This window comes from Amphiura filiformis, chromosome 5 (genome assembly GCF_039555335.1).
Source record: "Amphiura filiformis chromosome 5, Afil_fr2py, whole genome shotgun sequence".
Lineage (NCBI taxonomy): Eukaryota > Metazoa > Echinodermata > Ophiuroidea > Amphilepidida > Amphiuridae > Amphiura > Amphiura filiformis.
The window spans coordinates 21,848,135-21,876,126 of record NC_092632.1 but is presented as its reverse complement, the minus strand read 5'-3'; the positions used below and the strand labels follow the sequence as shown (position 1 = coordinate 21,876,126).

General features: G+C 35.4%; 1 protein-coding gene across 1 annotated transcript in view; it reads right to left on the bottom strand.

The window, feature by feature from the left end:
* The window catches only part of LOC140152797 (uncharacterized), a 278,471-nt gene that overhangs the window by 1,960 nt on the left and 248,519 nt on the right, over nt 1-27,992 (bottom strand). The window contains exons 9-11 of the mRNA XM_072175296.1: nt 11,172-11,237; nt 9,934-10,089; nt 5,011-5,100 (exon numbers count right to left, since the gene is read on the bottom strand). Coding sequence (XP_072031397.1) covers nt 5,071-5,100; nt 9,934-10,089; nt 11,172-11,237 — 252 coding nt within the window. The 3' untranslated portion in view covers nt 5,011-5,070. The remainder of the gene's footprint in view (nt 1-5,010; nt 5,101-9,933; nt 10,090-11,171; nt 11,238-27,992) is intronic.

The window sequence follows — 27,992 nt, the reverse complement described above, 5'->3', positions numbered from 1 at the left end:
CTTGACAAAATTAGTTATCATTTGCATAATACAAAACTTCAGTCATGAAATTCCCCTTCAAGCTTGACATTGAAACTAAGTGTGTGTGTGCAGATACTTGTTGTATGCTCCTGGTCGCTCCATCTGAAGAACACCAAACTCTTAAGGTTATTCATACATCAAGACAATTGCAGGACCAATATGATGCATCATGCATGACGGAACAAGACATTGACTATCAGGAAGGGGGGAAAGTTTGAACAAAAACTTGACAGCCACAACCCTTCCCCTTCCTCTTAGATACCACTCCAGGCTGTCAGAGTATTTTAGGCATTCAACTCTTAGCTTTTAACAAACAGGAATAATGATAACAATCAAATTCCTCATCTAAATTACCTCACATTAATTCATAAAATCCTGCCAAGTATGTTTGCACAGTGTGACTCACCTTGGTTCTTAACACATTCAACACCAAAATCATCAAAAATTACATAGTTTTTAAACTTAAAATCACTCCATACATGGCATTTAATTAAGGGAGATATCACACATACAAATTTTCAAAATGAAATCATTTGCATCAAGATCAAGCCTGCAAGAATTTACCTTAATTACTTTTCCATCCTGTATAATAAACTTGATGTCACAAAATCACAAAGTTGTTCTGATCTTCTAAAACTTTCTTTAAGAGTAACTGTGCAAGTATGGCATGTAGTGAGTTAACCACACCAATTTTAAGTGCAGGATTCACACTCATACAGATGACACTCGAGTCATGTCTTGGCATGCCTTTTCCTCAAGTTTTCATTCTCGTCTTCTCCCCTCTCGTTTCTTCTTCAACTTGGATCAGTTATACCCAGCTAGCATACCAGCAGTCCGCATATGCCTTGTAGCATTCAGACCCCTCTGGCGGGCTCTTTACTCTTCATATCATATCGACACCGACGGACGGATTGTATATTATAAGAGAAACCACCAGCGTAATTTTAGCTCATTATCAACGCAAAGTTCACCCACCTTTTCGATTTAGTTTATTAGCCATTTTTTTGATGAGTTAGATGGTTAGTTTACACTGTCAAACTGCTAATTGTTCTTCGCTATGAAATACTACCCTGTTTAAATGTGTTGCCATGGTAATTTGGGTGTTTCTCAATATCAGTCTAGCGACAATTCCTCAATTATGGATCTATGTTAAATTTTTATTTCAAATTTCTTATAGTAATAATATATTGGCAGTCACACCTTATTGGTTACACTGAGGTTCACAAAAACTGTACCATGCAAACAGGACATTGTTGCAACATCCCATTACGCGATACGATCAATGATTATAATTGATTGAAGTGATAATGACTTTGCTCTATTAGTGCTGCATTTGAACAAGCAACACTGCCATCCATAGGTGATCTTTATTCTCTCCGTATTTTCATAAGCAACGGATCCATCTACCTGCATGATGAAAAACATGCCTTGCGTGTCACTGATGAATATGAAAACATTTCATGCTCTTATTTAAACAATATTTCATTGGAATTAAATTACGACTGATTGATTCTCAATTTTAGGCTGAGACTATTTTTGTTTGATAAACCCTCTACACAGAGGTTCATTTGTTAGTATAGCTAGATGAGTGAAAGTGCATTAAATTTGATTTAGTGTAGATGTGAAAATGTAATAAATCACAGGCAAATGTTCACTTTCTTGCTTTATATGAGGTAAAATTTGAATACTGAAGCTGTCAGTGTGATGCTAATAAAACATTACTTTGATATAATATGAAACTGTAATATGAAACTGTAATAAATCATAGGCAAATGTTTTTCTTTCTAAATCTGAGCAAAATGTGAATACTGAAACAGTCAGTGCGTTTTATAATGATAAATTACTTTGATTCAAGACATTGAAGGGATATTTGCAGTACAAAGTCTTTCAATGTGTATTTCTGAAGCAAAATCATGCAAACTAGACACGTAAGAAGTCAAACTCTAGATTCTATTTAGTATAGTATAACTTGACCTATCTGCGACATACAGTTATGGGTTATTAGCAAAAAGGTCAAAATTGGGCGTGGACAGTTGTTTTGACCAAACAAGGGTCAAAAACTAAAAGTGTTCCGAAATCAACGAAAAATGGTCTCAAATTGTTCATCATGTAAAATGTAGTCAAATAATGGATAGTTTGCACTGTCTAGAATGCTTTGTTATTGCCAAAATCCGACAATAAAGGTCAACTCGCATTACAGCCTATTATAGGGTCTATTGACCATGACCTATTTTGTGATGTTTCCTAGGTAACGAAACATCTTAGATGGTGAGGAATATTCCTTATTTGACTTCATTTTACATTTCGAACAATTTTGAGACTATTTTAATTGACATCTGACAAAATCTGAACAATTTTGAAATTTGAGCCCTGTTGTATGAAATTTGAACCACCTTGTTGGCTCCTTGGACATAAAACATAGCTTATCGTTTTCTACACATTTTTCTGCTCTACAGACATTAATTTACGAGGGTGCGCCCCCGGGGGGTGCGCCATGCTCCCTTCTTCCAACTAAACTATGATCTTTATCTTCAAATCTGTTTCTCTCTTTTCTGTTACATAGCCACAGCATGCTTATAGGATTTTTGGCCTGGCTTGAGCATTTCATCACTTCTACAGCGAATAATGTTATGTGAACTTAAGATATTTCAGAATTTATTTTCAATGAATTTATTTTTATTGCAGCATTAGCAGCAAATTATTCATGCAATAATACATCTTTGGTGACTAGCATGTTTTTCTCTGATAGCTTACTCCATACTTCAAATTCAAAATATCCAACTTTTGCCCTAAGGGATCAGATAATGTTGCAAATTATCAAAATTTCACTGATATACAATTCCAAGTTTGTCCAAAACATTGTTTATATAACACAAAATTTATAGAATTTATATGTAACTTAATGAACATGTTTGTGTTTCGTATAATCTTCCATAATTTGCCGCATTTGTCAAATAAACAATAACAATAAATTCAGTTGTGACAAATCATTACGAATATATCCCCATAATCTACGCACAAATGCAAAAAAAATCCATATTCACAGTTTCTCACACCCATGCCAAACAAGTGCTTGTGTCCATTAATGAAATCAGCTATGCTACAATACCGCCTTTATAACTCCTTGAAATCAATCAACCTCCTCTAAGGACATTGTAAGTGAGAAACCCGACCATTTCTGAATGACTAGCCTGACCATTAAGGAACTCATTCAGTAACATTATATGCAGCTTACATGATAACATCTCACTGCGTTACCACATGAAACATTTCGCTATTATTGATGCATCGCGCATGCACACCTGTTGCACTGTAAATACTGCCCTCTACAGCATATTATCATAAACATACACATCAATATTGGCAAATAGTGGCCAAGATTCTTCTTGACCATTTCCGAGTGGACAGTTTAACACTGCATCATAGGCAGTCAAGGTTAAACAGTGTTAGCTCCTCACACTTCAGGGAAATTTCAAGTTGCATGATGTACCTCAGGGAGAAAAAACTGTGACAAAACTTCACTGTTCCTGGAAGTACTGCATTTGGCACTTTTCTTTCATAAATATTCCTTCATAAATATTGCTGTCTATTTTCAAGAATTTGGAGAACCATTATAGATGTTACTGCCTCGTTTCAAAGAAGAAAAAAGTCCTGAAAATGCATTTTTTTCAATAAGGAAAATAAGAAATTTTATCTTTGAAAACAAAATTGATTTTAACAGGAATGAGTCTGGGTAGACCATTAATGCACTATAGACTGAAGTGCATTCAATCAAATACTCCATTGCCTATTTTTGCATTTACCATTTTATGGCAGTATTTAAAACATTCAAAATCAAGAGTTATGGATGCATGATTTTCTTTCCAAGAATAGAGCAACCCTGGAGCCATCTTCTGTCACCTTGTTGTTTATGTTTTGCAATGAAATATTCAGCCTCAAATTTGGCAAATGGGTAAGAAATGTACATGTAAGAAGATATGGTATTATGCTAAACCAGAGAAGATGTAAAGAAAGGAGATAGATCCAGCTATCCTCAAACAAAATATGTGTGTTGCCGCTTATTCAAAAGCAATCACGCTATTTAGGTTTAACAATAAAATACAACAAAAGGGTTCGAACCCATGACGGGTGTGATACACAAGTTGCTGCTTACTAGTTTTAGGGAAAGGTCAGTGTCTGTATACCATCAATACTATGCATACCATGCATGCAGATCCTAACAAATAAAATATGACCAAAGTTCCATGGCAAATAATAATTTTGCACGCTTGGTTACGCTTTCAACCTCTACGATTTATGATACAGACTATTTTCAATTATCAAAATATCTTTATTAGGTTTGCAGGAAATGACAGGAAAATACATTAAAACAATAAAATATAGATGATCAAAAATCATTCCGTTTCTAACAAAATCCTAAAACACTCTCCTAAATAAGTAATATATGTTACAAAATGGGAGGATTTTTTTTGAATCTTTACAAAACTACATTTCTTTCTTATAGTATCCACGTGTGGTATCCCTGCAGAGCAACATCAGGTACTTAACACACACGTGTCATACTTTCAAGGAATTATCTATAGAAACATTGGATATGGTTTCAATTCTGGAGTGAAAATTAATCAACCGTAGTCGGCAACACACATCACACCAAAGGCTACTTTCAAGTAGATGTGTAACTACTTGAGAATAAAGGATATGAATAGGTGCGACAGGATAACCTACGGGATTATCTCAAGGATATAATTCCGTTCTTCCTCCTTCTTTTTCAACTTTCCTGGCTAAACACACATAACAAGTTTGTGTCATGTAAGGAACACAGATTTCGTTTCAGGGTGCAATTTTAACACATTTCGTTCACTCGTATTTTGAGAAATCCAGAAAAAATTACCATTTCATGCAAAAATGCAAAAAGAGAAAAAGAAGCATGTTTTTTTAAAAGACTATATGAAGTTATTTATCTTACTATGAATGTACTTCTATACTTACTTGGGTTGTATTGCAGCATAGCCAAGATGAAAGAGACAAAGTGAGGATCTGAAACACCCATCAGTTCTGTGTGAAGCTTGGCCCAAGTAACTGAAATTAAAAGGAATCAGCACCAAAGTGATAAATCTTACTGTGAGAAGTGATATCATTGCTTGTTTGATGCGACATGATACCTTACCCATATACATGGGCCTACACAATCATTTTTCAAACATTTAAAAAAAAGGAAGAGTTGTACCCTGGTTGTAAATGCTGGAACAAAATTGAACACAATTTGTGAATTGCATCTTCCTTAAAACCTGTTTCGCACCAAAATGACCCATAGTTTTGGCCAATAGCATTAAAATTAGAAATCTTTCGTCCATTTGTCCCAGTAAATTCATTATAGAAACAAGTCATCAGGATGTTTTGCCATACATCTACACAATCACATACGAGGGCGGTCAAAAAGTTCATAGAACAAGGTATGCTACTTAATCGCATGGCAATGAATTTAGTCTCATTTGACATCTTGTTCCTTCAAAACATTACTGCAAAAATATTTCAGTTTTGCATCACTGTATATGGGCAGGGCACTCTGCAGGGCGAAGCCTACCTCCTTCAATTAATACCTTCTGACTGTGGTGAAAACTCAAATAAAATTTAACAATGTACAGTTGCTGTAAATGGTAATGAAGTCCTAATATTCAACAGCAACAAAATGGTCCTTAGAGTTCAAGCATAGAATGGGCATCCCTGAAGATCATCCCAGGTCCAAAAGACTTGCTGACATCACCACTAATGACATACGTGCTGGTACAGTGGCATTGATAATGAATAAGGAACCAAGCAAGAAAGACGAGATAGCCACAAAATATGGACCAAGACAAGTTTCACCTATTTGGCTAAAGGTAATAGGACCTACATTGATCACTGGAATTATGAGTCCATTCAGTGAAAGCACCTGGATCTCACACCCGTTAGAAGATCATCTCTCGGTCAACATAGTCGAAGGTCTTCATCGCTGTTTTCTGAGCTTCAAGGGGGGGGGGTCTTGATGACAGATTGTTTGCCAAATGAAAGTACAATCATAGGCATATTTCATACAATTGCGATAGGAAAATTGAGGCGAGTCGTCAAGTGGTTGGTGGTACAAATGGGACTGTTCTCGGATTGTGTCCTGTACCCTATTCTCAGTTTGTCAAGCTGCCATTCACAACAAAGGGGTCTGTTAACTAAAGTAACCATATTGTGCCCCAACCATGGCCTCCAGCTAGTGCATTCTATTCTAGCATTTTAAGTCCTACTTGGTAATATCAGGTTTGCTGGTGATCAACGCTAGTGAGCCTTCAAAGCAATCGGAAGACTTCCATTTTGCTGACATAGAATATTTCAAGAAAATTGTGACGGGTGCATTAAGGTATGCAGTGAACATGTACAAGAGTGAGACAGAAAGAGTTGGGCTAGTAGTAGTACTTTCAGTACCTTGTTCTACAAATTTATTGACTGCCCCTTGTAGTAGCAACCACCATAACACAGTATGGTTTTTCTTATTGGTTTTTGGAACATAAAATATTAATAAAAATCATTCACAAAAAAAAATGTTGCTCCCTCAGAGAAAATGACTATTCTAGTTCTCTTAAAGGAGATGAATTCTTTAAAAGAAGTTCAGAATTAAGCAGGTCATACAAACCAGCGCAAAATACTTTGGTAGCAAGACCAAGTGTTCTCACATGAACTATAAGTATAACAAGCATGTTAAGATTTGTCCCACACTTCACAACTACATGTACTAATAAGGAAGTCATGAATACAAGATACTACTTAAAACAACATTTTCAATAGTCTTCATTTTTCACAAATTATTACTTTTTTAATTTTCATATTATTACTGAATATTCCACTGGTTGATAAAACAAATGTAATGCAAGCCATTTCAATTAAAATTATCACCTGCCCATATATCTGTTCATGTTATTTTAAAAAAATCAAGAAAATGAAAATCTGTAAAAATGATAACAAATCTAAGATCAAAGATACTACCAGTTATAACATGGTGAATCAAGTTATGACAAGGTTCAGCAAGATAAAGTCAAGAAAGTTAATACTTTACATGCTGTGGAACTTGCCATCAAAAGGTAGATTTTGAGACTCTTCATAATACGCTCCCAAGAACCATTATGTATATGTATATAATATGTCCTAATTAAGAATAGCATTTTGTACATTATTCATAGGGTTGAAAGTTTTCAAAATTCTGGAATCTCAGACAATTATGTTATAATTTTAATACCTGTTGTTTAAAAAGTTAGTGCCACTCATATGCAGGAGGGTTTCAAGAAAATGGCAAGCCTGATTAAGTGGACTAAATGACAGCTGAGCTGAGTGTAAAGTGTCCCTGCACCATTGTTGCCACAATTTTTTAGACCAAAGGTGTGGTAAGGACAACCTCAAGGCGGTGACACATGGTCTTTAAGAAGCCCACTTTCCTGTCAAAATCCTAATAATTAACTCATTTCCCGGGACTCATTTATACTGATTTTAGCAAAGAAATCACTTAATTACAACCAAAAACAAAACCCTTAAAAAATTTGCATAATAAATGCCCAGCGCATATTATTTTGAACAAGGTCTGGTGGTGCTGGTGTACGCTTGGCATCAAGCGCAAAAGACCATGCCTGAAGGGAATTTTAAGCTGTTAAGTTTTGGCCGGATAATGGAATACACTTCATTTACAGAGCAATTCAGTGCTGTGTGGACTTAAAAACCTGTGAAATCAACAAATGAAAAGAAAGTACCATTAAAAAAATAGCTGCGCCATGAAACTTGAAAAGTTGCTAAATTTTCAGTAAAGCACAGCAATTTTTTCCGAGATGCGGCAGGCCATCTACAAGTAGCCCAATTGTGCTGATAAGGAGCCTCCATGGCAACCCTGTGCAGCACCAATGACAGTCAGGTGGTGACAGTATTAATGGTAATTGTGGTTGAATGTATTCTTATAAGATAATGGCATGGACACTAATTGGGAGCTTGCCGCTCAAGTGATATTTGTGGTTTTTGGCTTGATAATATAACCCACAAGAAATGAGATTTTTTGTTAATTCTTACACTGACATTATGATTCATGAGAAAATTTTAATGGATAAAATTGATACCAGGCTGCAGAATCAGCTGGCTCTAACTTCAAGTATGAGAGTAAAAGAAGAATTTCTTACAAGTTTTGACATGATACCAAGAAATACATGTTATGCATTGTAAGGAAAGCTACACTTAACTTGCTCACCAATGTTCATATACTTTCTTAAGTTTCCACTAAAAGTACCATGCTGAAAATACAGGTGACTCCCACTTTGGGGAGAGCATGTTTTAGGCGAGTTACAATATGGGCGAGTTAGGTAAAGGCGAGTTAAAAAGGCGAGTTACCCCCCACAGAGTGAGGCTATTTTAGATATTCCCATGGGTAACACTACTATGAAGTCCTGGTGGCGAGTTACAGTAACACTATGAAGTCCCGGTGGCGAGTTACAGTAACACTATGAAGTCCCGGTGGCAAGTTACAGTAACACTATGAAGTCCCGGTGGCGAGTTACAGTAACACTATGAAGTCCTGGTGGCGAGTTACAGTAACACTATGAAGTCCCGGTGGCGAGTTACAGTAACACTATGAAATCCTGGTGGCGAGTTACAGTAACACTATGATGAAGTCCCAACAGTGAGTTGATGGAATATTCATCGGGACTTTTATGTTTTGAATTGATAATTTGGTACGGCTAATGTTTGTGGATACATTCCCACCAAGAAAGTTAAAAAGTCGTGTGTTTTTAAAACAATTTTAGATATTTTAAATGCTTGGGAAAAGAAGATGAAACCAGCAAAGTTTTCTTGCACATGCATGCATGCAGACACATAGCTTATCTGGTTGTATAACAACCTTGACCATGCACAGCAGGAGCCCAGTGTGATATTTTCTGAAAATAACCATGTGTTTCTCAAACCACATGCCATCAGTGGCTGCAATGTATTCTGGGGTTACATTTAAACAACCTCTGAAGTATAATTATGGAACTGACATGAGTCAAAGTATCCATTTTTTTAAATAATCAGTTTTTGAATTTTGACCAAAACTGCATTTTTGGTTCAAAATCTTGGACTTTCCGGAAATTCACAACTCGCCGCGTGGACTTTCCGGAAATTCACAACTTCGCCATGTGGACCTTCTGAAATTCACAACTCGCCGCGTAGACTTTCCGGACATTCACAACTCGCCGCATGGACTTTCCGGAAATTCACAACTCGCCAAGATGGACTTTCCGGAAATTCACAACTCGCCGCATGGACTTTCCGGAAAACACTGCAGGGGGTAACTCGCCATTTTAACTCGCCTTTTTCTAACTCGCCTATTTTTTAACTCGCCAATAACCTGTTCTCCACTTTGGGTCAAGATGGGTAAAATGAAGAATTTTTTGCAAGTTTTAACATGATGCCAAGAAATTTGATATTATACAGTATCACAAATATAGTGAAGCTGAATTATTTTGCAAATTTTCATATATGCTTTCTCAAGTTCACTCTGTTAGATCACAACTTCCAAAACTTTCCCAATCAACTTCCGTCAGTGTTAAAAATCATTCCGTTTCTGTCATAAATGATAAATGACATCATAAGGAGTACCTGTAGCTCACTCTTCCTCAGTGGCAGCACCAAGGGAGAACTCCACCACCCCACTTTCCCTCTGTCATTGAAAATCCTACATTTTGGGGCAAAAAATCTTCAAGTTCTAGATTTTTAACTCCCAAGATTTCACTTTGTCCCCGTGGTACCACCACTGCTCCTCCTTCTTCAGATGGTTACAGCTTCCATATTCAGAGATTGTACTCTTGACATTTTGATTCCCAATATACTACCTGTATCTTATGATGATTGTCATATCTTTCAACCACTTACCCAACGATGTTTGCAGCTTCCTGTGTAAGAGCTATACTCTTGATAAAACTTGCCCCTCTGTAAGACATTAGTGGGCAGAGGACCTAGTACTGACACCATCCGCTCCAACAGATTTTCTTTTGTTAAAGCAAAGAATAATGGCTTGCCCATATACAACTACAAAAAGAGGAGAATGAAAATGGTTACAACATACAATGTTTCAGTTAGGATTTATCATATTAAATTTGATCCAAATTGCTTCAACCTTTCCAATTTCAGGCAATTTTTTCTCACAAAAATATGGATCTACAAGAAATCATTCTACAAAAAATAATGCCAGAACATGGATGAAATATTGAAGGAAATTTTGGGAAAATAGTGACAACTAGCAATATCATTTCATGGTCAAAATCTCTAACAGAAAACTTACCAGCTAGCTGAATTTGACTGGTGGGTGTCAATAAAGACATTTAATAACATTTTACTAAGATTTGAGACCACATACTAGACAGTTTGTGGATAAATTCTGTGATATAAACATGTTTGAGTGGTGGGCTCCAGCATTGAAATGAACCTTTAATGGTGGGCTCCAGAAGTGAGTGGTGGGCTCCACCTCTCCAGCTACAATCCTAAAGCACACAAACAAAAGATGTTGGTAAGATGCTGAAGGAAAAATCATAAGAGTAGATGAACAGAATGTCACTGTCGTAGTGGTTGAATGTAACTCACTATATTTGCTTTATTGTGTACTTGTTGGAATGCCTTCTGTGTTTACATTCCAAATTCACCTGTTGCCATTCCATAATTTATCTACTCCTTACCCCAAGCCTGAGCCCCCTAGATGAGACAGTAGGATCTCTCACTCCTTTCTTAAATATCAGGGAATTCCCATCATTACAATGCCATAAGTACATCACAGCTGAAAGATGACAATTGGGAATTTCCATTGCTTTGGGCATATTTATATATACATCTCATTTCCCAGATGTACATTCTGGGCTGGGAAATGTACTGTCATATTATGAATAGCTTGGGAAATCTTATATAGTTTTGTGAAATCACCAGTGGGAAATACCACATGTTCTTTTTTTTTCAATTTATCTTTGTTGCCTTCTTTCATTTTTTGGGAGGGGAAGGGGTGAATTTCTAGATACATTATATTTAATTTACAAACTGACTATGTTGCACTCCAATTTCAATATTATATAAATTGCACCAATTACAAATCAATAGTTTATACTAAATGACAAGAAACGTACCTCTGCTAAAATACATCCTAAAGACCACATGTCAATCTCCAAACCAAATGGAAGCCCAAACAACACCTGCAAGAATAGAAATAAAACAAAAATATTTGGTAAATTACACATAATGGGACTATTCTGAGAGGTAAAATCTAGCATGCATTATATCAAATATCACTTAACTTTGATTCACCTTAAGTTTGCTAATGAGGTATGTATGCTTATTTTGCTGGTTGCAGTATCAAATCGAATTCTCAATAATCGCACAAAGCTTACATACAAGGTGGTTTATCGGCACTCTTACTATGCATTGCCAAACTTAAGGTAAACCAAAGTATAGCACAAAGTGACATGAAATCTGGATTCCTTATTCCACTTTGGTGTGGATCATAAAGTATCATGCAGCTAGCCCTATTCAAAAACACCTTGAGGCAACTAAACTGATTCAATATCCCTCATGTTCACAGGTATCCTTAATACAGACAATGATAACATTTATGTTCTAGTAAAAACGAGTGTGAGAAAGACACAATTCCATTGTGCGTAATCGTAAGAGTATGTTACAATTTGCATCTACTAAGTACCCAAGATTGGATAACATAAGCATAGAGGAGTCCATATTGAAGCAGAGTTTTGAGCTAAACTCATGAGGTACCTTTCCTAGCAGGAGTATTCCCCCAAGTATTTACACAATGAGATTTGGTAGAAGGATGACTCCCTCGAGAATTTCAGACATTCAAATTCGGCAACATGTTGAAGTACCATACTACAAATGGTGTAGGATTCATACATCTTTAAAAGTTTGCAAAGAACAAGTTTTATGTGTAAAAAACCTCCATTGTGTGCAGCCATGGAGTATGTTTCCTACCAGGACCATTCCCATGGGTAGTTACACATAAAAATTTGCAATAAGATCATTTTCCTGAGTGTTTAGATTTACAGAATTGGCAACATATTTTGAGACTAGAGTACCGGTAGTACAGGATTCATACATTTTAAAAAATTTTGCGGATATTTGTTCTCCATGGAATGTACATCTCAATGGTGAGGTGTTCCAGCATGTTTTAGCAGGAAATCCATAATGCAATAATACAGTGGCTTATCTCATTCCATTTTCGACTTTTCTATGTTTCTTTTGTTTCAATTTATTTTAATATGACAATAGAAGCTAGGTGTTTAGCTAATACCATTCAAAAGTTCTGCAACATGGAATGCTGTCAGGTTTATCTGTGAGTCACCTTGCCAAAAACATAACTTTCATGAACATCTACATTTTCATTTTGATTTTCATAATTACAAGAAGAAAAAAAACATGCACAATTTTTATATCGGAAAAAGTGCAAAAAGAATATAAAACAGCTGTATATCATTTAATCAGCTGTAAATCTGGTATAAATCCAAGTCAGATTTTTAAAACCAAATCTTTGTTGTAATGAAACACATTACCATAATTTCCAACATTAATAAATATCACAATAAAAAGTCATGGCTATAGCACCTTAATCCCCTCAACCTTGCAAGGTGATTCTATCCTTCATATGAATACTTAATGGAAAACTCAACCTATTCTATCTCCTGGAATGAATACAATTCTTTTCCAATCCCCCTCTCACAATGTGGTAAGAAAAGAATATGTTGTCTCAGTTCCCAACGGAAAACATTGATAATGTTGACATTCACAACATTGAAATTGACTCTTAACTGTTCTCTCCAGTTGGGAATTCTTTTTGTTAAACATTTGAATAAATCACATCCGTTACTATGGAAATATACTAGTTGAATACTAAATAAAAAGTACATAATGCCTTTTAACCTTTTCAGTTCAGATAAGAATATGATATGATAATAATTTTAAAAATAAAAATTGTTATTTAAAAACCTACCAGCATATGATGTGCAATAAATTACCTACAAACATGCTTAGTAAAACTGGTTCAATTTGTTTAAGGGGGTACTACACCCCTGCCCAAATTTGTGCGTATTTTTGCATTTTTCTTAAAAATTATAGCGCATTGAGGACAAGTAAGATATGTATATTATAGGGGCAAGGACTACAACTACTGCACTGTAAATTTTATTTCAGCACAGACAACAGTTGTGGGGTTACAGTCAAAAATGAGGGAAAACCAATATTTGATCAATAAATCAATAACTACTTGCTTTGAGTTGCTGAATTTTCAGTACAGTAGTTGTAGTCCTTGCCCTATAATATACATATCTTAATTGTCACCAATGTGCTATAATTTTAGAGAAAAATGCAAAAATAGGCATAAATTTGGACAGGGGTGTAGTACCCCCTTAAGGTTTACTCATTTTTAAAAACTGGTTGACTTAGAATATGCAATAACTCTTGGAGTACTTTACAAAGATCTCTGTCTTGGATTATTTTCAAATTGCCATCTTTTAGCACAACATTGATGAAGTAAAATTGTATGAAATCCCAGTTTGATAAAGAAACTGACAACAAGAGGATATGAGTTGAATTCAAACACAATTTTTATACAACTATTAAGTGCAAGATATCTTAAAATTCTCTGTGGACACTTCTATATTGGAAAAGATTACAGACAGCCGACTATCTTCAGGGGATACATACTAGTTCAATGTCTGCTGTTTGGATTTCAATGTCTAAATAATAACAAAAGTATTATAGTTTTATTGTTAAGCCCCATCGAGGAGGCAATTTCATCCATCTTGCATTATTTATGACAAGAATGACAATAGTGTAAATGAAAATTGGTGCATTGCAACAATGCTCTTCAAACACATACACAATTTAAAAAAAAATGTAAATCAATTTTTGCAAAAAGAAGTCAAAATTGTCAAAGTTAATCCCGAAACTTTGGCATACTTAAGTTGTGTTCAGACAGTAACTTACTATCGTCAGACAGTGACTTACTATTGATGTTAAATTTGCCTATAATACGAACAACTGTTAATTCATTAACAACGATGCACTTCCACACGATAATTACCTATGACCCAATTTTACTTGCAAACAAGCTTGAACCCTATTGTAATGTAAATTATATGTAAATTACTGAAAGGGTACATGAAAAAAGGATTCCGCAATCAACGGCACTGCGTGATTACGCACAGGTCACTTAAAGTATGCACATTTTGAAAAAGTGATTGTGGTTCCTTCTACTATATATACAAATACTGCAATCAGCAGCAATATAAGTGCAATGTTCAATAGTCCTCTGTAACAATCCACAAATGCTGTAAACAGAAGATCATTGCCCCATCAATACTCTATCACTTAGCTGGTAGCTATCATTACATCTACTGATGAAGGTATACAGTCAGATTACTTTCCCAGAAATTTAATTTACGTATCTCAACTCTTGTCTAAACCTTGTCTCTCTCATCACCGATATACATCATTCTTATAGCACTTGCTACATCCTACCTTTCCACAAATGCCTAATGAAAAACATACCATACACGCTCCAAATAATATCAATCAATACTAATTGCAATGTATATAAAATAGAATAATAAGAGTCAGAATAGCCTTCCTTGCGCATACAAGGTGTAACCTGCAGGAATTATCAAGTCAAATTGGTGGATAAAACAGCGTTATAACAAACAACTAGCCTCTATAAAAATGAGACAATGACACTAAGGCCTAGGGATTATTAGGATGAACACATCAATTTCCATTAGCCAAATTTGATTAATAATTCTGCAACCTGTTCAAAAAGGCTTCTATGAGACGATTAAACAGCTGTAACATACATATGAGTCTATTCAAGTTGCCCCAAAGAGAACTTGTCAGAGACAAAATACAAGTTAAGGCAACGACAGAGCCGGCAAGCTTTGCTGATCACATCCCTGACAGTTGCGCTTTTTTCCTGTTTTCATGCAAGGTTAGAATAATGAACACAATGCCGGGTGAACCTTAGTACAGCCTAATCCATCAGTATAAGAGGAATAGCTCATATCGCCTTAAGTGAGAACACATAGATTGAACATTCACCCTGGCTGAGTAATCAATGGTGAAAGCAATAGTAATCACCCCAAACAACATTGACTCATTCAATCAAATCCACTTTAATGCTTTCCTATTTAAGTTTTATTTCAAACTATTACATGAAATAAAGTGTTGCTCGTTTTAATGAAGTGTCAAAATTGCCTGTCACGTTCACGGTCTTAAGAACCTGCATTACCCTCATAAAACTTATGCTGTTTAATCTTGTGATGATTTGTTTCTTTGAATGCGAAAAGGTTATAATAATCATTCCACAAGATGAAAAAGAAACATTGGACTTTTCCAGTTGAAATCCATTCACCCCCTAGACATGACCGTAACATTCTGCACAGGGAGTGTGAATTTCAAATGGGGTTACCTGAATGGGTGACTTCATTTGAAATCTACATTCTACACCCCCTTTAACAGAGATTTAAGGCCACATATTCCAAAAGGGGTGTATGGATTTCAACTGGAATAGCCCAATTATTTCTAAAAAAGTGTTGCAATTTCTACACTTCAGGAGTTTATGGAATGTTGATTAAACAGAACTCACGTCACACATCATTAGTAAAATAAAATACCACAACTCATTAAAAAGTACCCCTATCCTGCCAGCAAGTACAAGAATAAATTTTCCCCCTTAATATTTCAGGAAGCATTAAGAAACAGATTTAGGCAGCACACATGGTGCCTGCCTTTATTCCTTTCATCCTCACAAAACCAACTATGCATACAAATTTGAAGTGTAACCAGAGCCAAAGTGACGGGGATTGAGCGCCAGTGATGAGGAATATTTCAACACATCCTAATTCCGTTCAGGGAGTATCAATTTATTCTGCACCTCCTTGGGATAAGAAAACCTGTGGATCCTAGCCAGGTAAATGGATGGGTATTTTCTTGATCTGACAAATTGAAATCGTTCCAGTTACTCATGTTACAAGGTTGTTTAAAAAAACTGATATGATTGTAAAATAAGGGATAAAGTATTTGCAAACTCTCACATCTGCAGATGCATTTAATAGAGCCGGAGGCATGAAGTATCGGTGATAACGTTAAGATTGGTGTAAACTGTTTGGTAGGATGTAGAAGTAGAGCAGGAAAGAAATGAGTCAAGATTTCAGGTTTCATGCCTAAGGTTGGTATGTATACCAATGTCAACCTTGAAATAATAATCATTAAATGGAAACGACTTGGATTACTCAAGATGCTTTCCCAAAATGAAATCTGCACAATGTACTAAAAGGAAAACTACAAAGATTTGCTTCCATTCTTTTGTAACATACTTTCAGTCAGTCTAGTTTACCTACAATTGTATTCTGCAATTCAACCCTCCTCCATCATCCAATGCTCTGAAATGCCAAAACAAATCATAAATGACTTGGGAACAACTCACTTTGGGGAACCATCAAACTTTGCAGGCAACAGGGTATTGCGAGTGAAGGGGGAGGGGGGTAAAAACCCAACAACTTTTGTTTTAACTATTTCAAGGTCATTCCTGCTTTACCTGATATGGAATTCAAATTTGGGGTTAAGTTAAAGCAAGGAATTTCTGTCATAAGATATTCTTAAAAACACCATGTTTGTCTGAGTTTTTAATGAAAAACAATTTTTCGCTAACATTATATATACGGCACAGCATTTTGCACAGACCCTTCAAACTGTGCACGATTTGGTGCCGTAACAGCATACACAAGAATGTGGGGTTCTGATTGGCTAATTGAATCATGTCATCATTACATTGGCACCTCATTTGCCCAACCAACCGTGTAGTATTGCGTAATACAGGCATGACCTAGTTCTTTTACGCAATGATCAGGAAAAGCAAAATACTGTAGGATTCCACTTATGCAAGGGTATACTCAGATTCTGACATTATGGTAAAGAAAAATAATACTAGAATTTTGTACTTTGATTCAACTGGGCATGGCTCATAGCAATACTTTGGTACCAAACAAAATAGCACAACAAATCTAGGGAGGACTCCAAGGGTGAAAATAAGAGAGCTTGAATCAGGGGCCACTTTGGCAAACAAGGCGGTTCTCGAACCACGAGTCTCGCCTGCTTTTGTGACCGCCTGCTTTTGCGATAACTGTTGGTAGAGAGGTAAATGAATTTGGCGGTTATCGGCTGGGCACGATTATCTGGCCGATGGTAACTGTACCCACCAAGTTTCATGTCCATACGACAGTTTTTACTAATTTGACCTCAGATGACCCCTGGTGACCCCAAAATGACCTTCCAAAAATTTGCCTTGAAATGTTGACTGTACCTATCAAGTTTCATGCCCATACAAGTTTTTAATAACTTGACCTCAGATGACCCTGAGTGACCTCGGATGACCCGTAATGACCTTCCAAAAATTTGGCAAAACCAAAGAACTATTTCATCAAAGTAATAAATCAAAACAGAAAGATGCTTCCTTTACGAGTTATCACTCATTGAAAGTGCTACTTTGCTATACTTTACATGGAAAGCGACTATCTTAAAGTCGTCATATTTCCTTAATTACATGACCGATCAAGCTGTTATTGGGATATGTGATGCACAGTTGAAAATTAATTATTAAAAGATTTGGTGACCTCAGATGACCTTTGACCTTGTATGTGACCTTTGACCTCACGAAATTGGATAAAGTATGTTGCGCTGAAAAATCAAATTTGGCAATACCAAAGAACTATTTCATCAAATAAATCAAAACAGAAAGATGCTTCCTTTACGAGTTATCACTCATTGAAAGTGCTACTTTGCTATACTTTACAAAGAAAGCGACTATCTTAAAGTCGTCATATTTCCTTAATTACATGACCGATCAAGCTGTTATTGGGATATGTGATGCACAGTTGAAAATTAATAATTAAAATATTTGGTGACCTCAGTTGACCTTTGACCTTGTATGTGACCTTTGACCTCATGAAAATCTAATCAGGTCGAGTACCTCTAGCCACGCAACTCCCCACCAAGTTACGCCACTGTACCCCATACGGATCTCCAGATAATCTGTTCACAAGGTATTTTGCTTATTACGCATATATTATGCAAATTAGGTACTTAATTACCATATTTTACGCTCAAAATCTAATCAAGTCGAGAACCTCTGCTCATGCAACCACGCACCAATTTACTTTACTGTACACCATCCGGATCTCCATTATCAATCTGTTCACAAGGTATTTTGCTTATTACGCATATATTATGCAAATTAGGTACTTAATTACCATATTTTACGCTCAAAATCTAATCAGGTCGAGAACCTCTGGCCACGCTACTCCCCGCCAAGTTACGTCACTGTACCCCATACGGATCTCCAGATAAGCTGTTCACAAGGTTTTTTTTGCTTGATATGCATCAAATACGCATAAATTATGCAAATTAGGTACTTAATTAGCATATTTTGCGCTGAAAATCTAATCAGGTCGAGAACATCTGGTCTGGTTCTTCCCACCAAGTTACGCCACTGTACCCCATACGGATCTCCAGATAAGCTGTTCACAAGGGTTTTTTGCTTGATACGCATCAAATACGCATAAATTATGCAAATTAGGTACTTAATTAGCATATTTTGCGCTGAAAATCTAATCAGGTCGAGAACATCTGGCCACGCTTACTCCCCACCAAGTTACGCCACTGTACCCCATACGGATCTCCAGATAATCTGTTCACAAGGTATTTTGCTTATTACGCATAAATTATGCAAATTAGGTACTTAATTACCATATTTTGCGCTCAAAATCTAATCAGGTCGACACCCTTTGGTCATGCTACCCCCTATAAAGTTTCATCATCATAGCACTTACGGTTCTCAAGATAACGCGTTCACAAGCTTTTTCCGAACACACACACGCCCACACACCCCCACACACACACACACACGGACACACACACACCATAGTGATTACTAAGTCTCTCCCTGAACATTCAGGCGAGACAAAAAAGTGGCCCCTGGTTCACCAAGATTTGAAGAAACCAAGGGCCACTTCCATTTACCAAGGGGCCAATAAAAATAAAGATATGCTGGATGGGTTAAAAAAGCACTAGTTGCTTTGAATTTGATACTTTTTGGTTCACTATCCAGGGGCCAGTTTTGTGAGAAAAGTGTCCCCTGGTCAACTACAAATGAGATGGAACCAGGGGCCATTGCAGAGTTTCTGGGGGCCAAACGGCTCCTGTCTCCTGCTTAATTTCACCCTTGGAGGACTCGCATAAAGTGAGAGAAAATGACATTAGCAACAACAGCATTTGACTTTAAAGATACAATTTATAACACCAAATTAATTTCAAGGTAAAGGTTATTTGAACTAATACAACAAGACAAATTGAGCAACTTTACATCAAAACCTATATCCTGCAGACATTAATTCCCCTGAATGCCTACTATTTCATTTGTACACTTCTAAGCCTTGTGTGTTATATGAACTGCCCAGGTACAATCTCAGGTTATTAATTTGATTAAATATAGAGTGGGGTTGCACAAGTTGAAGATTAACTATATAATAATAGCTTTAGTTAACTTAAACATGCAATTCATACACCAAACTAGTTTTAAGGTACATGTCTGCAGTTATTTAGACTGTTATTACAAAACAAATTGTATAAATTCACATTACCACAGCTTTATTACAATGCTTACAGACATTAATTGCCCTCATTACCTACTACATAATACTCAATTTGTATACTTCGTATTATATTGTGTTTATGAGATGCCCAATTGCAGGACAGGTTCAGGAGAGGATGGGACAGGTAGGCATGGTGAATACATAAAGTCATACTAGTTGGACAACTTAGAGCTGCACAAAACTGCATATCCAAGCCATTTTATCATTTGAACTTGGATGTTGCACTATAAATATTTATTTTCCTCTCCCGGTTTCTCATTTCCCTTCTTCTCCTTCACAGTTACGCAAACACAACAATTCACCGCTACGGTTTTTCTCCTCGTTTTTCTAATCAAAACATGACCGATGCTTGAACCTTGCATAACATCAATTTACATGGCACTTGTAACAATGCAATTGTTGCGTGTTATGGTGGTACAATCAACATTAAATCCCTGAGTCAATTTGTAATAACTGTGTCTTGCACAAAAGACCAGCTGATACATTTTCGGGGCAGAAATAAGGAAAAAAGGCAAGGTGAATCAAAGTTTACACTAAAGCTGCACCGCACCACTCCACGTAAGTGCTTTTTATAATTCTGACAAAATTCTGAATTGGAGTTGATGTTTAAAGGTATGCTACATTGTGGTCATGTATAAAAATATACTGTAAGCTAAAACAGTTTCATTTCTAATGGCACAGTTCATTGAACCTCTATTCAACACTCATCTCAAAATATGACCTCAATTTAAAGAATATAAGTTTTTGTACCCAACATATTCACAGGTCATTCTATGAATGTACATACATATTGGGGTTAACAAACTGTGTCCTGACAGATGAGAATGTTTGAGAGGTTTTGTGTCAGTCATATTTAACTTTGTATAGTATTACCTAAGGCTGACACAATTAGGGAAATAGGAACTAATACAGTCACCAGTAGTGATACAATAACCAAATTGGTGTGGCTTCTGAATGCAAACAAGCTGTTTCATGTATACTACAATGACCTACTAACACAATTGTGATGGTTCTCTAATTCATTGAGAATGAAAAGCTCTCTCTTTTGTTGTGTATCATTTGTTAATTTAAGGATTGGTACAACAAATACATCAAATCATGTATTTCTTATTTGGACCTTAAGATATCCACATAAGTTACTGTATTGTAAAAATGCCAGTGTCCATTTATTTTAGAGTGGTGGTACTTGTTTGATGATAACAACTTTCCAACCAGGAGAATGCAACAATGTATGCGACAATAAACACAAAAGCACTTACTGTGATATTCTTGAATTTTAATGATAAAATGGCAAAAGCCCATCTACCAAGCTACTTTACTTAGCATTAAAGGGAGAATAGCAAAGATATTCTTACTTACTTAATCAAAGAGTCATCTTCAGCTTGGGTACATAATGAAATAGCAATCACAATACAGCTTGATGTAATGAATAAAAGCATTTGATTTTTATACTGTCTTTCAATCTTCAGTAGCCAGCAATGTACAATTTATCAATAGTTTTGATTCTTTATACTGTTGTACTGTTATCTTCAGTAGATAGCAATGTGCAACCCATTGGTATTGTGGCATGCAACTGGATTATAGCTAGTGTTACGCTGCTATCTTCAGTAGATAGCAATGTGCAACCCATTGGTATTGTGGCATGCAACTGGATTATAACTAGTGCTACATTGCTATCTTCAGTAGATAGCAATTGGTATTGTAGCATGCAATTGGATTATAACAAGTGGTACACTGCCATCTTCAGTAGATAGCAATGATGATGAGAGTAGCTAGCAATGTGCAACCCATTGGTATTTTGGCATGCAACTGGATTATAACTAGTGTCACTCTGCTGTCTTCAGTAGATAGCAATGTGCAACCCATTGGTATTTTGGCATGCAATTGTATTATAGCTAGTGTTATGCTGCTATCTTCAGTAGATAGCAATGTGCAACCCATTGGTACTGTGACATGTAATTGGATTATAACCAGTGTTACACTGCTATCTTCAGTAGATAGCAATGTGCAACCCATTGGTTTTTGGTATGCAATTGTATTATAGCTAGTGTTACACTGCTATCTTCAGTAGATAGCAATGTGCAACCCATTGGTATTTTGACATACAATTGTATTATAGCTAATGTTATGCTGCTATCTTCAGTAGATAGCAATGTGCAACACATTGGTATTTTGGCATGCAATTGTATTATAGCTAGTGTTACGCTGCTATCTTCAGTAGATAGCAATGTGCAACCCATTGGTATTGTGACATGTAATTGGATTATAACCAGTGTTACACTGCTATCTTCAGTAGATAGCAATGTGCAACCCATTGGTATTTTGGCATGCAATTGTATTATAGCTAATGTTATGCTGCTATCTTCAGTAGATAGCAATGTGCAACCCATTGGTATTTTGGCATGCAATTGTATTATAGCTAGTGTTACGCTGCTATCTTCAGTAGATAGCAATGTGCAACCCATTGGTACTGTGACATGTAATTGGATTATAACCAGTGTTACACTGCTATCTTCAGTAGATAGCAATGTGCAACACATTGGTATTTTGGCATGCAATTGTATTATAGCTAGTGTTACACTGCTATCTTCAGTAGATAGCAATGTGCAACCCATTGGTATTGTGACATGTAATTGGATTATAACCAGTGTTACACTGCTATCTTCAATAGATAGCAATGTACAACCCATTGGTATTGTGGCATGCAATTGTATTATAGCTAGTGTTATGCTGCTATCTTCAGTAGATAGCAATGTGCAACACATTGGTATTTTGGCATGCAATTGTATTATAGCTAGTGTTACGCTGCTATCTTCAGTAGATAGCAATGTGCAACCCATTGGTATTGTGACATGTAATTGGATTATAACCAGTGTTACACTGCTATCTTCAGTAGATAGCAATGTACAACCCATTGGTATTGTGGCATGCAATTGTATTATAGCTAGTGTTATGCTGCTATCTTCAGTAGATAGCAATGTGCAACACATTGGTATTTTGGCATGCAATTGTATTATAGCTAGTGTTACGCTGCTATCTTCAGTAGATAGCTATCTTCAGTAGATAGCAATGTGCAACCCATTGGCATTGTGGCATGCGATTGGATTATACCTAGTGGTACACTGCCATCTTCAGTAGATAGAAATGATGATGAGAGTAGCTAGTCCACTTGTATTAAGAATTTCAATATTCAGTAGATGCAAGTCATTATAACATTATAATATATTGCTATCTTCAGTAGATATATATTCAGTAGCAATATATCTCAGAGATTTACAGTATGAAATAGCAATCATAAAACCACGTAAGAAAGTGTTCCATTACCATACACAGCCAAGCAATCTTCAGTAGATAGCAATGGATAACAATGTGTATTATGCCATGAACATTCATTATAACTACTTCACTGCTATCTTCAGTAGATAGCAACATACCCTATAGTTACACAATTAAATAGCAATAATGCCACTTGTTGTAAAGTTGTGAGTATCTTTTCTATTAACATATATAATCTGTGCTAACTTCAATACATAACAATGGACAATCATGAGTATGGGAGGCAATTAGTCACAATTACCTTTGCACTGCTATCTCCAGTAGATAGCAAAATACCCAACATACTTACAAGTTGTACTAGTGAGAGTATATAGTCAGTTAATAACATGTATAGTCTTTCTATCTTCAGCAGATAGCAGTATACAATCAATTGGGTCTGTGGCATGCAAATCATTATAATTACTGTTGGTAGTGAAGTGCTATCTTCAGTAGATAGCAACAAACAAATAGAAAAGTATCCATAGTTTGAATGTCGTCTTATGAACTGACACTGAAGAAAGAAGTTAAAATAAAATAAAACCTGCCAGACAGGAATATGAATGCTATTTAAAGAATTTCCTATGACATTACATGGACAATGGTATTTTTAGCATTTTATATAGTTTTATAAGATATTTATTATAACAGGAGTGTACATTAGAGTGATATGAGAATATATATCTCCATTCCAAGTTGCAGTCACTACTTAAACACATTAGGTAAAACATTTTTATGCTTTTGTAATGTGCACTGATGAAAAATTCTTATAATTTTGGAATTTTGTATGTAATGAAGTATATCTGACGACAATGAATAATTACAAAATGTGCATACTTTTGATCAATTGTCACCAATTCTTCATCATTACCAATGAGAATCATATCAGTCCCTAAACGTACCTACATCACCAACCCAAGTTAATTTGTTTCTATTTTGACAAACCTGAAAAGAACCTGTCATATTTTCTTGTCCACTAGGCTGTCAAATGATATTACTTTCCATCATACTCACCTATCTACTAATGATTCTGAACTTTGGATGAAAACTAGACTGCTTCCTGTCATTAACCTCGCTATCCAAACCACAATTACAACATAACTTGTTTCAAATTGACAATGTTAGCCTCATCAGATGATGACGAGACCTAGTTTCTAGATACGATATGAAAATATTATCATTGCCACAGGCAAAGAAAATCTTGTTTGATTTGCAAAATTTAACTCAAAACCATTCAAAAGGATTTGCTATATAATTGAAGTGTTGATCCGTCTGTGAGCCATTGACCTAGTATCGCGAATAGTTCAACATTTTCATATTATTTGTCTTTTCCCGAATATGGAAAGAAAAGTCAATTTCAAATTGGGTCAAACAAATTGAACTCACACCATAAAATAAATGAATAATTATTGTGCTTACTAAAGTAATCAACTTGGACCCGCATTTCAGAGCAACTATTACTACTACAGGCTATATTTTCTGTAACACATGTTCAGTATCAAATTAGGGAATTTTATGACAAATGGTGAGGTTTTGAAAGCCAATTTTGAAATGGGATATATGCAAATTCTAGGGTATCAAGTCCATATGGGTTTATCTGGATTTCAACCCAAAGACCAATACCATCTGCAGCTTTTCTAGGTTTAATACAGAATTTGTGAAAAACTACTTTAAAAGAATTCAAGTATAAAGGCCCTGTCATAACTTACCTATCAATGGCAATAACTTTATAAATAAGATAAATAAAATAAAAGTAATAAATTGATTAATTAATTTAAAAGAAGAATAAGACAAAATAAGACAAAAGGGCAACAATTTGAAAGAAATATTGTCGATGTAATAATATGAATGAAAGAAATTACAGACTTAAATTCCCCTAATTTAATTGAACCCTATCAAATTTACCAATTTGCTTTGACCTGTTTCTCACATACATTTACACTGCTCTAGACTTTATCAACCCTAAACTTATTAGCAAACTAATTGATATCCAGATATCAATAAATCAAGGTCTCTGCCTGGCTAACAACAATGCACTTAACCGTTCTTTTTGCAACAACCAATTATTGCAACCCAATTGCTACACACAAGCATTTAGTCCCAAATTTAAAAATATTTAAAAACAATTAAGTTTTCAAAGGATTTTGTATCGGTCGTAATGCATCTTTTGAAAGTGAAAGTATACCCCAGGAAAGAATAAACTTGTAAAAACATGCACTAGCACTATTTCAAACAGAATACTATCTGTTTATACATCCGCACAGCTTTGGCTTTCAAACCCTTGCAAGTCAAAGTTTTATAAAATAATACTTTTAAAATATGTGTGATTTAGGCTATGGGGTATAAAACGTCCAACAGTACAAACTTTGTCATTTAACATAAATTTCGGAAATACGAAATGGAGAAAAAAACGAAAAGCTCCACTGACGTACCTATACATCATAGCAAACACACAACATTTATTTATGGGCTGCTAAACCAACTTGCCATATTACCTACATTATCCATCAATTAATTCATCTAATCAGACTTTCAAAAATCAAGAACTCAATGCAAACATTCATTCGTTTCCTATCCATTCATATACTAAATATGTTGGATTAAAGTAGCCTCAGTTTAACACAAAAAGTACAAACTACAAGTTTACATCATAATCCTTGTCTTCACTAACCTTACACATCAAAATGATTGATTTTCTAAGTCTATAAGGTTTGGGACAAATTCCTAAGCGTGCTACTATCAAGTAGGCCACCTATGATGAAGAGGTGGGAAATCCCAATCCGGATTTCTAAATGCTATCAAACTTCAAAAATATTTAATCTAACAACAAACCTAGAACCACACAATAGCGTTTTTCAAAAATCCAAGCTTTAATCATGATCTATGACAACTTGGTATAAATCCAAGATTCAAACATTAATTCCAAGCATTAATCTTAGCTCTGCCATGCTACTTTGGCTCTTATATATATCACCGTAATAAACCATTCCCCAGCAGCAATTCTTCCCCATAGCTCAATATTAAAGGTAGCATGTAATTCTAGCTTTTCATAAAATAATCTGTATCAAATTCTAAATCAATATGGGGAAATGGGGATAATCAGGCTGCAATCAAATGAGAGATGCCAAATATAAGGGTAGGGTTAAAGGAAATGATGATAGCCAGCATACAAACCAAAGAAAAGTTAGAGACCACGCCCAGATTAAAAGTTAGAGACAAGCCATAATTTGAAAGCAAGAGAAAAACACACATGTGGAAGTAAAGAGCTAAGAAAGATTAAGAAGGCGAGAGAAAGAAAGAAAGGAAAAAGAATGAAGGAAAAGCTGAAAATAAGGAAGACAGTATAGACCAAAAAGATGACATATGCATATTACCTATATAGTAGATTGCATTAGACATAAATGTCTTACATCCACTCTCTGACAAATATGAAAGCTGAATCGCACATGCTTCCTATTTTAGGCCCATAAAAGTCCACATAAATCAAGTGTTTTAACCATCAAGAATTGTCTAATGCCTTTTGTTATAAATATGCATTGATTTACATGGATAGGTGATTGTCAAAGTTAGAAATCAAATGTACAAAAACATCTGATATGGGAAAATGTAGAATGTTACAGAAAAAAATGACATTTGTCACCAGTGTAAGATAAGAGCTACACCACCCTGTACACCATGCGATGCTCGCGTGCCAAGTAACTTTAGTTCCGCCCTGTTATTGTACTGTAATTGGTATATTAAAAGACTTTTCATTCTCAAGTGACGTGAGAATGAGAGTTTTACTACAAGGGGCATGTCCAGACATGTTGTTTCTTTGCTATTTAAATTTGATTGAATTTTTTGGCGGTAGCTTTATTTCGTACCGTTGCTGCTATGCCAACAGAGTTTCTGATATAAAGATAAAATCTTTTTGAACTAATGAGTCAATATTTGACAACATAAAAGCATTCTTCCTTAAATTGAACTTAAAAGTCACATGATGTTATCGTAAAAAAAGTTATCAAATGTTTGTATTTTAGAGTGTAGATTAAGAGTTTTCAAAAAGATCTGCTTTTATTAGATGATTTCAGGATTGATTGCATAAACGGAATAGAAACACTACTTTATATTCATTGCTGCAGCGGCCGTAAAATGTTCTCAAGTTGAATGAATAAAAGTTTCACATGAATGCAAATAATTAATAATATTAAACTAATTTATTTCACATTAAATCTATATTAGTAGGTCATAATGGACCTTGATTGGGTAAGAAACTATAACAGATAAAAAAGGAATAGGCATTTGAAGCACTTTGAAAATTATTACAGTATTCTAAATTCTTGCGTTGCAAATTTTTGAATAACTTTTAAAATCATTTTAGATGCATTTTGTTAATAAAATGATTTTATCTCACACTTGAAACTAACATTAAAGATCTAACAAATATGCACAAACTAGTATTTGGATATTCCAGTTACAATCCACACCCCCCTCTTATGGAAGACATGGCCTTAATCTTCCACACAGGGGAGGGTAGAATGCAAATGGAATCACCTATCCATGTGTGGAAGATTAAGGCTATGTCTTAAATGGCCTATTATAGAGGTGCAGGCTATGCATTTCAACTGGAATAGCCCATCGGTTGAGTAGTTCTTGTAAAATTTGAATAATTGCAGGATGATGATAAACAACAAAATCAGTTGAAGGGATTAATCAGTGAATGGCAAAATCAGAAACCCTAAAAAATCATTGAAAATAAGAAGTTTGTATTTCCGTAAAGAGTGTAGGTGTGTGCATATAATATGTGATGTGATCAAGCAAAATCAGTCGGAAGTCAGATATATTGATTTTCAGATACAGCCAAGCAAAGACAATAATTTCTTTTGTTGCATATTGTTTTGGAAACACTTGAACTGTTCATATCTTTGGAACTAAATGTTCAATGGGGTTTTC